The 13755-nt window shown below is 41.0% G+C and overlaps 1 protein-coding gene across 3 annotated transcripts in view; it reads left to right on the top strand.

Moving 5' to 3' along the window:
* The first annotated feature begins 6055 nt into the window (after positions 1-6055).
* Positions 6056-13755, top strand: part of TMPO (thymopoietin) — a 37009-nt gene continuing 29309 nt past the window's right edge. For 2 of the 3 annotated variants that reach the window (XM_031939322.1, XM_031939321.1), the window contains exon 1: positions 6069-6563. In XM_031939322.1, coding sequence (XP_031795182.1) covers positions 6264-6563 — 300 coding nt within the window. In that variant the 5' untranslated portion in view covers positions 6069-6263. Of the gene's footprint in view, positions 6564-13755 lie in introns of all 3 variants that reach the window. The other variant, XM_031939320.1, reaches the window with a different exon arrangement.

Here is a 13755-nt window from a genome sequence, read left to right as displayed (position 1 = left end):
AAATTTGTAACACAAAGGTTTGCAAGGATGAATGTTGAAAATTAACTTTGCATGTATTTTGAAAATAAAAAGCTATTTTTTTAAAAAAAGAAGGAAAGAAAAAGCTATCATTAAAAAAAAAAAAAAAAAAAAAGAAATTATATGTATACATCCCAGAAGGTTTAAACAAATATCACAAGGGAAGGAATCATGTCTTCTTTATTATTTGCACCCCATTCTTATATTTGTACACACCATGAAAGCTTAAATAAAGCCATTAATATTACATTTAGAGAAACTCAAAGTGATAAAGGGTATTAGAGATCCAGGAGCAGCTAAGGAACCAATGAATAGAGCACCAGGTCTGAAGTCAGGAGACTCACTTTCCTTAGTTCAAATCTGGTCTTAGATTTTTTTAGTAGCTGTGTGAATCTAGACAAGTCACCTAATCCTGTTTGCCTAGGCTTCTTATCTATAAAAGGAGCTGGAAAATGAAATGGCAAATCCCGCTAGTACCTTTGTTGTAGAGAGAACTTTAGAAAGGAGAGGAGGGAGGGAGAGAGGGTATAGTTGATCCATCCTCTGTATATCCAGCCTCCTCTTAAGTGCCTCATTACTTAGCGCTCCCTTCTAGGTGGGGTGTCCTGCTAAAATGTTTTTCATTCCATTGACTTAAGATTCCCTATTAATTTCATTTACCACCCTACCCCTTTGCTCCAAGTTTAATACTCTCTCATTCTGCTTTCCCATCATTGTAGATACAGGCAACCAGCCAAAGCAATTGGAAAGTTGTTTCCATGTTGGATACTTTATTCTGAATTTTTTAATCTAATGACATGTTAGGTTGTCTTTCCTTTTTCTGAGAGGACCATGATGTCATGAGTGATGTCTTGACTTCCCTGTGAATTAGATTTAAGTGAGCCAGAGTTGCACAAAGTGGTCAGTCTTGCTCTCTCTCTCATCCCGTGGCAAGCAAGACTTAAGCCAAGATGAAGTCTTCATCTGCGTGAGGTAGCCCCCCCACATCCCACTTCACTGATGGGTTTTAGGCCCATCGTTCCCTCAGCCTGGTTTACCCGTCTGCCGAGATGTGCGGCTTCGTGGGGTCACAGGTGAAGGCAGACCTCCAAGGGGGATGAGCAGCCCTGAAGAGGGCTCAGCAGCCCTTACAGGAGATGCTAGTCCTCCAGGAATACCTGTCATACTAGTGTAAAGATTAAGAAGTTTTTAATATCTATCACTTAGGAAGCCCCATGGGGAAGGTTTTGTTAGGATTACAACTTTTTGCTACAGAAATCCTCATCGTGACTTATTTTGGAGATGGACGATCACAAAGGCTGTAGCTAAGCAAGCATGGGGCCACATTTTAAATCATCTAAAACAAGCGAGTGAACTTTTGCTTCTGCCATGAAGGGACCTGAGAGACATCTGTCCTGTGTTTACATAGCTAAACTAGTTTTTCTTTGTGTTCCATAGACCTGTCTGTTGGCCTTAAAGGCATTCTACTGTATTTCTATTCAAAGAACTGTCTGGCTCAATAGGTGAGTTTTATCTCCAGGGGAATAGCAGGATAAAACATTTTCTCTGGGAATTAACCAGCCGGCAAATTTCCTGACAAAAAAGGAGAGTCCTTGTGAAACATCTGTAGTTTGTTAGTCCAAGACCAAATTATTCTATTAAAAGAGCTTTTGGGGGCAGCTAGATGGTGCAATGGATAGAGCACCAGCTTTAAAGTCAGGAGGACTCAGGTCAAGAGGACCTGAGTCCAAATTTGACCTCAGTCACTTAACAATTCCTAGCTATGTGACTCTAGGTAAGTCACTTAACCCCAATTGCCTCAGCCAAAAAAATAATAATAATAAAAAAGAGCCTTCTGTATCAAAACTAGAGAGAAGCAGGATTTCAGGAGTTATCAAGCTTTAGTAGTAATAATACTTAATATTCCAGCAACCCATAAATAGTACAAGTGTTATTCCCATTTTATGAATATAAAAACTGAGTCTTAAGAGAATAAGTGACTTCTCCATAGCTCCATACAGCTAATAAATATTGAAGACTAAACTCTACCAGATATCTTGATGACATCATCCTATTGTCTCCCAATATTTCCATTATCCTGGCCCCCACCCCATCAGGAATTCTCTCCAGAGATCTCATTCTCTGTGGCCTGTCCCCCTGCCCCAGTGCCTTCATGATATCAGATAACAGAAAACAGGGCCCCTTCTCAGACAGTGAACACCAGTTTTATTTAATCTTTACAAACTATGTAGGGTCAGAAGTTAAGTTGATGATCATCCAAAGGGAAATAAAGAACAACATGGTGGGTCACACATTACAAATAGTTATACAGCAGGTTCAGTATAAAGGATGTCATCAGAGAAATATATGACCAAAGCCAAATGGGCCAGTCTCATAGCAACAGTAAGCAGCAACTCGTGGACTGCACATATGCTCCTTTGGTATCCATGGAATGGCAAGAGAATGTGAGGAAGGCCCGGCACACTGGGTAAATCCCTCCGTGGCAGAGTTATGTAAAAGAACATGGACAAGAGTAATACAGGATAGGGAAGTGTGAGAAGGCAATTCGGGCTGGAAGAATGGGCTCCTGACATATCCACTTGTTTTTTGCATTTGATCCTGCCTGAGTTGAGCTGTTCCCTGAGCTTCGTTTTCCAGTGAGAAAATTCCTTTCAACTTCTTTCCATCCCTATCATGACCATCTTGGTCCACATAAATTACCCAGGTTGTGGGGGAAAGGGGGAGAGGACGAAAGACCAAAAGGCACTGAGTGGAGCTGGTAATTTTTATCCTTTTCCCCTGCCCATGATAGAGATGATGAACATCCCTTTATGATCATTATTACTTATTTGCCAAGATAATTCAATTGTTTCGAAAATATATTTTTCTCTGTCAATGTATTGTTTATGTTCTGGATTAAAAGTTTGGTAAAGATCATTGATAAAGACCTGAAGATTTATTGGTGACTATATACAGTATTAGATTTAGATTAGTCTATAAAGTAGACCTTATAAGTTAGTTAACTATGTCTTTTACTTTTTTTTTGCATTACACTACTTATTTTTATTATAGCTTTTTATTTACAAGATATATACATGGGTAATTTTTCAGCATTGATAGTTGCAAAACCTTTTGTTCCAACCTTTCCCCTTCTTCCCCCCACTCCTTCCCCCAGATGGCAGGTTGACCAATACATGTTAAATATGTTAAAGTATAAGTTAAATACAATATATGTATACATACCCAGACAGTTATTTTGCTGTACAAAAAGAATTGGACTTTGAAATAGTGTACAATTAGCCTGTGAAGGAAATCAAAAGTTCAGGTAGACAAAAATAGAGGGATTGGGAATTTTATGTAATGGTTCTTAGTCATCTCCCAGAGTTCTTTTTCTGGGCGTAGCTGGTTCAGTTCATTACTGCTCTATTGGAACTGATTTGGTTGATCTCCTTGCTGAGGATGGCCAGGTCCATCAGAACTGGTCATCATATAGTATTGTTGATGAAGTATATAATGATCTCCTGGTCCTGCTCATTTCACTTAGCATCAGTTCATATAAGTCTCTCCAGGCCTTTCTGAAATCATCCTGTTGGTCATTTCTTATACAACAATAATATTCCATAATATTCATATACCACAATTTATTCAGCCATTCTCCAACTGATGGGCATCCACTCATTTTCCATTAACTATTTCTTTTAATGGCATTTTTTATTCATTTTAAAACTTGAGCTCTTTCAAATTACAAACTTGGCCCTACACACAACTTAAGCTGCCACTCTAGTGATGGGATACACAGGAAATGAGTTTGGAGCCCAAAGGCTTTCTTTTCTTTTTTTTTTTTTTTTTTTTAAAGGAGGCTTTGTTCTGAACCATCAGTTGCTCAAAACAATTATAAACCCTCTATCTCCAAATGTTGTGGATATTAGAGGAAAATTTAATATAGTCATGCCAAAAGTTGAAGAATACTAGGAAGACCTTCATGCTGGAAGTCGGAATTTTTCTAGTAATTTAATGACAGCTAACATAAAATGCTTTCCATGTGTCATTTTGTTTGATCGGCACAACAGTGCTGTGAGACAGGAGATATTGGTGACTATTTTATAAAAGAGGAAACTGAGGCTGAAGATAAAATAATTTGCCCAGGGTTACACAGTGTAAAGCAGAATTGGAACTCATCTTTCTGGCTCCAAGTTTTACACACATTTTGTCATGTACATTAACCACACATTCGTTGCCTACTCATGGTTTATCTTTAATAAAAGCAATTTTTCATCATCAGCCCCTTAGAATTCTGATACCTAAAGTGTTGTTTTTCTTCAATTTTTGAAATTATGACTGTTGCTTTCACCTTAATTCTTGTAAAGTCTTCCCAGTTTCCCCCCAACCATTCCCCAATGTTGGGGAGCCCAATTTGTTTACAGTTGTTTTGCTAACTAAAAGTGTGCTAAGAAATTATGAAAAGGAGGCTTCTGAAACCTTCTTTGGATTTATTCCCAATAGGGGGGTCTCTGCATCTAAGCGGTTAGGATCTCGAACCCGGTGTTTTTATTTTTGTTGCTGGAGTCCCTGTGCCTGAGAGGCCGCTTTGTGGTCAGTTATCTTTGAGTCAGAAGATCTGGGTCCAAATTTCATCTCTGATAGTCACTGATCATGTGACCCTAGACAAGTCACTGATCTCAGTGTTCTGAACCAAATGTATCAAACCTAAACAGAAACAGGTTCATTAAACTCTCTAAATGTGGGCTCCTTCTTTGAGAATTTAAGTTCCTTGGGAGGTTTACTTTTTCATTTTTATTCCCTAACTTCTCAGTGCTTAATTCAAGAAAATTCCCTCTATTCACGTAGTTGTGCAACACTTTATTATGGAAAACAGGTGGTTCTTTTAAGACTATAAATTTGTGAAAACATAGACCAGCCGCGGTAGGGGAAGTTTCTTTTATTATTTTTTAATAGGAGGTTTCTTTATATGAAAGTTCCCTGTATCAATGAACTTGCCGGCGCTGGTCCCCTAGTGCAGCATTTCCCCAAGAAGGGGCATTAGCTTTGCATCCTCTCCTCACGCGTACTTTGGGGCCACCTTGGCCGACATCCTGACCAGCTCCAGCCACGGTGCGCTTCTGGACGGGTGCCCTTTTAACCTCTGGGCAGCCCAGGAAGCGGCGCGGACGCTTCCTTTGGGGAGAGGGCCGCTGACAGCAAGGGCAGGTGCAGCCCGTCCTTGGGATTTAGTAATCTGGCTGTGTTAACGATTTCCACATAATCGGTTTCCTCTCTGGTATGACGTGTTTATCTCACTCAGAGTCGCTGTTGCGAACCCCTGAAAGGGCCACAAGCCCGGTGCGGGTCCTTTCCCTCCTCCTGAGCGCTGCCTTGTCTGGTCAGGGTCTAGGCCTGGGAGCCCCTTCCGGCCGCACACACCCCTCCCTTACTCTGGCCTCAGACATCGACCGGCTGGGTGGCCTTGCACAAGTCACTTCTGTGCCTCAGTTTCCTCTTCTGTAGAATGTAGGGGTTGGACTAGGCGGCCAGTCTCAGGGCTGCGACTTTGAGTCAAAATGACTGTAGGCAGCACACAATAGGCGCTAAATAAATAGTAAGTTAATGAAACATCCCTTTCCGACTCTAGATCTTTGTCTCCACGATCTCACGGCACATAATCGTTCTCCGCTCAGTTCCCTCATATGTAAAACAGCACTTCGACATTGCTCCCTTCCCTTAGGGCTGGGGTGTCTCTCGCCCTCCTGAAGCCCTAACACTCCGAGCCTCAGTTTCTCCAACTGTAAGAGGGGCAGTGGACGTCATCTATCGGCGACCGTGTTTACGGTTACGATTACACCGGGCTCGGCCGAGAGGCTGGGCAGGGCCGGAGCCGCGCGGCCCGGCCAGAAGCAACCGCTCCAGCCCGGGCGCCTTTCAAACTGCGTGTCTCGAGGTTGGCTCGGCTGGCAGCGCCTCTAATGGAACCCGCGCGCGGCGGCGACCAATGGGCGCCACGCTTCCTGCAGCCGCCATCCAATGGCGAGGCGCCTTCTTGGGGCGTGGGCGACGCGGGCGTCTCTCGGCGCTCGCCCGGACCGTGAGTGTGTGCGAGTGTTAGAGGCAGAGCGGAGCGGCTGGGTCTGGGCGCGCACGGCCGGGCTTCCTGCAGCCTCTAGCTCCTGCTCCGATCGCCCGAGCACCGGGCGCCCTTCCCGAAAGGCCCGAGGCCGCCGAGGAGCACGCGTGCGGGGCCCGGGGAAGAGCGCGGGGCAGCCGCCGAGGAGATGCCCGAGTTCCTGGAGGACCCGTCGGTGCTGACGAAAGACCGGCTCAAGAGCGAGCTGCTCGCCAACAATGTGACGCTGCCGGCGGGCGAACAGCGCAAGGACGTCTACGTGCAGCTCTACCTGCAGCATCTCACGGCGCGCAACCGGCCCCCGCCGCCACCCGCTCAGCCCCCGCCGCCGGCTCCGGCCGCCAACAGCCGCGCGCCCCCGGACTTCTCCAGCGACGATGAGCGCGAGCCCACGCCGGTGCTGGGCGCCGCGGGCCGCGGGCGAGGAGGAGGCGCCGCCGCTGGAAGGGTACGGGCCCCTCCCCTCCCCTCCCATCTCCACTCCCGCTATGCAGACTGTCCTCCGGTGGAGAAGGGCGGGCCTTGTCTGAATCCCTCCCCGGGGTATGGAGCGTTCCTTCCCCGCCTTGACAAAGCCCCGTGTCGTCTTCCCATTCTCCTCCCCGCCCCCACTGGCGGAGGGCCCCCTCCCCCCGCCGGCGTGACCGAGATCGGCCCTTTGTGGCCGAGGAGGCGAGCCCCGGCCCCAACGAGGGCCTCAGTTTCCCGCGGGAGGGGCTTCCATCTAGGACGCTCCGGAGCCGTCGTAAACTGGGGGTGGGCGGGCTCCCGAGTTTGCGGGCCGAGATCTGTTTCTCTAGCTCTAAGGGAGGGAAAGAGCAGCTCTGCCGACACGCTTCTGTGGGCCTCAGGGTTTGGGGCGCCTCGAGCTGTAGGAAGAGCCCGAGTGAGGGGGTGTCGATCTCTAAGGTCGGGGGGCCCAGAGTCACCTGACTTTACACGTCTGGGAGCCCGGTCCCTGGCGGAGAAGGGGGGGACCGTTCCGAGCCCACGGCCGGGCAGGGGAGGGGGCCGTCCTTTTCCCGCTTTCCCGACCGCGGGGCTGGGCGCGGAGCGCGCCCTGCAGGGCGCTGGGCGAGCTGCGGGTCCCGACGCCAGTTTTAAATCGCGCTCCGAAGTTCCCGCCTTTTTGCACCCCCGCCTGCCCGAGCGCCGGGAGGGCCGCAGTTTATTTTAAATGTTTCTGCCGGAGTCGCCTGGCTCGGCTCGGGCCCCGGAAGCTCCTTTTGGTGGCTGAAGGGCAGGGTTGGACTAGACTTCCCGGGATGGCTTAGCGGAAGGGGATCCCTGGGAGGGAGCGGTCCTTAAAGACCCTTCCCAGGAGGGCCCCGCCCGCAGACACCTCCCCTCCCGTTGCGGCCCGTTAATACGGACCCAGAAATCGGCCTGGGCCCGGGCTGCCTTGGGAAGCGGGGCCCCATCGGGGCCTCCTCCGCGGCGGCGCCCTGACGGTCAGGGACAGCTCTCCCAAAGCGGCCGGGGGGTTCTCCCGGGGTGAGGGGCGAGGGCCAGCTGTGTCACAGGATACCGATAAATGGGAAGGAGGCCCGGCTTTGCTCCTCGGTGAGGATTATGCTTTCCAATCGGGCCGCCCGAACCTTTAAAAACAGTGTTTGGAGAGGTCAGCACTCAGATACTGGAAGTGCTCTCAGTTTTATGGGAAGCGAAGTTTTCTTTCAGGATTTGAATATAAACACTTTGAATATAAGCATTTTGTTACTGCCGTTTTCAGCTCTCCCTGTGTTAGGGACAGGGGTACAGCAGGGGTACAAAAATGAACCGGCCCCTCTGCTTTCCGAGGAATTTGCGTTTTATTGTGGTTTAATAGTGTGGTTTTTGCCGCTCAAATCTCTCCTCTGGGGATGGAGGTCTTCTCAGAAGGCCCCTGGCTCGGCAGTAGCTTTCACCGAAATGGCATTCAACTACCTCCAGGCCACAATGAAGGGCATCTTCGTTGGAGAGATTTTATAAACTTGTAATAGCAACAAGTTTAATATTACTTAATGTTACTTCTAAAAACAGACAACTCTTAAAGCGAATAAACATTTTTTTAAAAATTATTAAAACTTTTTACAAAACATGTGCATGGGTAATTTTCAACATTGATCCTTGCAAAACTTTCTGTTCCAAATTTTTACCTCCTCACTCCCTTCCCTAGACGTCAGGTAGTCCAATACATGCTAACTATTAAACATGTTTTTTAAATCCACAAAATGATCTAAGTGGTTTTTATCATCCCCAAAGTGGTTCTTTTTTTTGCTATAATCTGTATTTTATTCAACTGCTTTGTGCTGATAAGCTTAATCTCATTAGATAACTTATCTTCCCAATATAAAGAATATATATATATATATATATTTCATTTTTTTAATTAAAACTTTTTATTTTCAAAACACATAGATAATTCTCAACATTCACTCTGGCCAAGAAAAAAATCCCTTCCCTAGATAGCAAGTAATCCAATATATGTTAAACTTGTGCAAAAAGAATATCCTAATATATGTTCTGGGCTCAGTAAGATCAAAATGCATGGTTCTTAATATTTAAGAAGTTACCCCTAAAGTAATCTGTGCATTAATGTGTTTGGTCTACAAGTATGATTTTTTTTTTTAAGCTATTGTAAAAAAAAAAAAAGCAGCTATTGTAATGATGACATCTGTTAAAGTAAATTGGAAATGCTGAAACATTACATAGTATAATACCTTGTTTATATACTAGCACCAGAAAATGAGCTATTTTACAACTCTAAACAGATGAATATTTTTGATAGAAATCTTTCTGTCTCAAATATCATTTTGCCCATTCTTTATGATTTGTGGAAATGAGTGGTACAATGAATGGAAAGGGCATTAAACTTGGAATTAATGTCACTCTGCATGTGCTGTCCCTGTTCTTAAAAAGAAACTAAATTAAATTTGGTTCTTTGATTTTTGTTGTTTGGTAGTGATTTTATTAATATTATTTCCAAAAAAGAGTTGTTGCTTCTGTTATGTTCCCACTTTGCCACCTACATCTAACTAGTTGCAGACCCTTCCTTCAGACAACTCCTTATTCTTTGAATTGTTCAAAATAGCTATAATGATATGACAGGAGAGAGAGAAACTTGGAGATTTTAAAAAGGTTAAAAGCTGGGAGCTGCTACCTAGACATGCAAGTAGAGATGTCCAATAGATGGTGGTGCAGAGCTGGAGGTGCAGAGGAGCCATTCCGGTGGTGATTGTGGTGACCCTTATCCTGTCATAAAGTTAGATGTTAGAGGTTTGTTAATGAACAGGAACTCCCTTGCTGCATCCTTGAGCAAGTAAAATAATAGGTTTTGAAGGTGATTTTTTTGTTTGTTTTTCAATAGAATTTCAGTATAAGTGAAAATTTATTCTTGGTAGACCAGTTTTCTCCTTGCAGATTGTACTGTTTATTTTATTGCATGCGATTGACTTTATGAGAGGAATGTTGGGAATGAAAGAAAAATGTATTTAAGTTTCCAGTTCTCACTCTGTCCTCCATATTTTCTTAAATATCTTTAGTATGTTATCAGAGGAAAATATTTGCATATTGAGAGCTTGGTTTTAAAAGGCAGCAGTTAGCTTTGGTTTGTACTTCAGATTGGTTTGCAATTAGGATCATCTCAGTATTCCTAGGTGTTGAATTATCAAGATAGTGACTAAATTAAACCTTTATGTGCAATTATGAAGTATATTCCTAATAGTTAGACTTGAGTGGCAAGTTGCCGTTCTCTTTCATGAAAATAATCATACAATATTGACTACTTGGAAACCAGCAAAACTGTTTCCTTGAAAATTTTAACAAACTTGTGAATTGATAGCATTTTGCAATGTTTTATTTCAAGACCTCACTAGACTATGCTTTCCAGATTGCTATCCTAAGAATTGCAAGGATATTGCTATTGAGTACTTTTGTGGCGTGTTCATAGTGGTATTGGGCCACTGTGATTGGTAGACTTAAAAAAGAAAACCTAAACACCTATTTCAGATGACCATCACCAGTACCATCAATAGGATTTTAGAGTTTGGATGAATGAAATATAGATGTGGAGAATTAAATTGGGACAAGAAAGATAAAAGGAACTGAGAAAAGTTATATTATCTAATAAACATTATTTATATAATATAAATATTTCTCGAAAACTGAGAAAAGCAAGATGGTATTTTGAGAAGTTTTCAGGTACAGTGGCTTATTTTTTGGTATTGATGACTGGATCTCCAAGGAATCCTTAATCCAGAATATCATTTTATTTTAGCTGTATTTTTTCCAAGTGGAATGTAATAGTAGAAGCTTTATGTTCAAAGTGCTAGATATGTAGTTTATATATACTATGTATATTATACATTTTTTAAGAGAAGAAAGGAAACAAGGATTTATTAAGCACCCTGCTCTGTACCAGTTCCTTCACTTTATAAATATTATCTCTTTGATTTTCACAACTACTCTGGTAGGGTAGATGCTATTAAATAGTTTCCATTTTATAGTTGAGAAATTGAGATTTCCAGCAGTTAAGTGACTTGGTCAGGTTTACACAACTAGTGTCTGAGACCTCATATGAATTCAAGTCAAACTAAAAGCTCGTGGCAGCCTCTAGCAAGTTTTTCTACATATTTATTCCATCTCTTATTGACTGACAAGGGAATAGATTTTTTTTGACCAGCATTCATAATGAATTGGAGATAATTATTTATGACCTGTTTACATTTGACCTCCTCCTTGACTGACAGTGTTTTAAAACAATACTTGCTTTGTGGATTATTTCCAATAAAAGCTTGAAAAAGAAAGTGTAGTGCAGTCTATTTTGGTGAATTGATTATTTACAACTCATCTTTTATAAAGTAATATTCAGTGCTAGTTGTGTACAAAGCAATATGCCAGAAGTTGGAGATGAAAAGTTGAGATAAAACATGCTGAACATCCCTCCTGAAGCTTTCCAGCTAATTTTGGGGTATTTGATACAAACATCACTTTCGTGAATCATGGATACTCCCTCTACTGGCACATTTTCTCAATCTGTGTAACTCCTTTTTCTTCTTGGAGTAGACACTACAGGGCCATTTTTTTGAAAAGCAGTAAGTTTTAACATTAGAAAACATCAGTACACTCTAGTCACTCCCAGTAAATCTTAATTGTTTTATTATTATTAATTATTTGTTATTTTATAAAACTTTTGGTATTTTATGTTCATGCACATTGCTTTTATTTGTATTGTAGGTTTCTCCCTTCAAATTAGTATAATTTATATAATACTTTCAGGGTATAGTCTCAACAATGAAATTAATTGGATTAAAGAGGTGTGTGTTTGTGCTGCTGCCAAATTTCTATGAGAGAGATCTGTTTATAATTCCATCAGCATTCAGTAAAGGTCCTTGTTTAAAAACTAAATAAAGTCTTACCAGTTGAATGTGAGTTGGCCTCTCAATGCATAATATGCTACTTTTTGATTATTTGATTGTTTTTTTCCCCAAGTGATTATTAATATTATGTGTTTATATATATAGTGTGTATATATATATACACTATATTTTACATTGTGTATATACAATTATATATAACATATAATAAACTCCCTTGATCATTTAGTAATTGAGGACTGGTAGTAGACTTTGTAAATTTTCAATTTGCTTCTGTATTTTAGATATCAAGTTTTTATATATTACTTTGATGGTAACTTTTCCCAGTTTTTTTTTTTTTCTTCTGATCTTTTGTTCTACAGATTTTTACATTATGAAGTGAATAAGCATATCTTTTATTTCTACCGTTCCCTTCTATTAGTTTAATAGAAAGTTAACTATTGTCTTCTAATAACAGTTGCTTAGTTGTGGTGATATCCATTATTAAAGTAAATTAGAAATGCTGAAACCTAGTATGATACCTCATTTATATAACAGCATCAGAAAATGAGCTATTTTACAACTCTAAACAAATGAATATTTTTGGTAACAGTGTTTCTATTTTGAATATAATTTTGCCTGTTTATGATTTGTCGAAATGAATGGTATAATGAATGGAAAGGGCATTAAACTTGGAGTTAATAACACTCTGGTGTTGTCCCTGTTAATGTGATTTGGGGCAAATCTATAAGTTCTGTCCCAATTTCTTTAATTATAAATGGAGATAGTGAAGAAAACACTTTGTAAATTATGAAGTACTATGTAAAAGTGAATTGTTTTGTCAGCTGAGTATCCTTTATTTGTATTTAAAATAAGAATAAATGGGTTTAGAGTGAAGGCCTGAGATTAATAATAAGATTATATATTTAGAGCTGGAAATGACCTTAAAGGTCACCAAAGCCTTTAATTTATAAATGAGGAAACTTAAGGTCCAAAGAGGTTGACAGAAATCTAATTAATTAGTAAGATACATAGATCACTTAGAAAAAAAAAAAAACTAATTCTTTTTTAATTAACAAGTATTTTCTTTTCACTCCTCTTCCTCCCTCCCCTCCCCTTGGAAAAAAGAGAAAAAGAAGCAAAATTCCTATGTGACACATACACAGTGAACAAAACAAATTTCACATTGGCCATATCCAGAAATTTTTGGAGCTTCATCACTGGTCACTATACTAGCTTATATCTTCTACTCTGTATAAATTGTTTCCCTGGTTCTACTCCTTTCACTCTACCAGTTTTTATAAGTCTTTGAAAGGTTCTCTTTCATCATTTTCTTTTTTTGTATCTTATGTTTATACTTGACGTTTCCTAATTCCCAATATTGTGGTTGATATTGGAGGAATGACTATAAGATGAGTGAAGTTTAGTGGTAAAATTCAAATAAGCTTTCTGATGGTTTTTTTTTTTTTTTTTAAATGTGTGGACCCAGGCAAAAGAATTGACTTGGTATATTCTTGAAAGATATTTGGCTTTAGAGGACTGGGTTTAAATCACAACTGTCATAAACTGACTTTTGTGACCTTGGGCAAATCATTGAACTTCACTGCGTTTTTCTGTTTCCTTATCTGTAAAAGATCAGAGTATTAGACTGGATGTCCTTAGGTGTCCCTAACATCTTTAAGTGAGTGATCTTAATGCTTAAAGCTATAAATATATAAATGTGACTTTTTAGAAAAAATATTTAACACTACAGATTACAGTGTTTTACCAATACAACTTTTTATTTTTTAAAGACTCACCTTTTTATTAAATTTGAAAATGAGAGGAGTCTAAATTTTAAGGTGTGAAATGAGACTTTTAAAAATAAATGACAGGGGCAGCTAGGTGGTGCAGTAGATAGAGCACCAGCCCTGAAGTCAAGGAGGACCTGAGTTTAAATGTGACCTCAGATACTTAACACTTCCTAGCTGTGTGACCCTGGGCAAGTCACTTAACCCCAATTGCCTCAGTTAAAAAAAAAATGATAGGTCATCCTCTTCGAATCACTTTTAAGAGTTTATACTCAAATAATAGTACTAATATTCAGCGTTTTTGTAGGTTTTTAAAAATTTCAGTAAGCAAGCAATTAAATTTCTTTCCCTCTTCTCTTCCACTGTGGTGGGGAGAGTAAAACACTTGTAAGAAATATGTAAAGGCAAGCAAAATAAATTCCAAGTCTTCACAGTCCTTTGAATATTTTCTTTCATTCAAATTTGCCTTTTACTTAGAAGTTAATTTGAAGTCTGGTGAATGAGATGAATATGT

Source organism: Sarcophilus harrisii, chromosome 5 (genome assembly GCF_902635505.1).
Source record: "Sarcophilus harrisii chromosome 5, mSarHar1.11, whole genome shotgun sequence".
NCBI lineage: Eukaryota > Metazoa > Chordata > Mammalia > Dasyuromorphia > Dasyuridae > Sarcophilus > Sarcophilus harrisii.
Note: the sequence above shows the minus strand (reverse complement) of the source record. Positions and strands in the feature narration are given on the sequence as shown.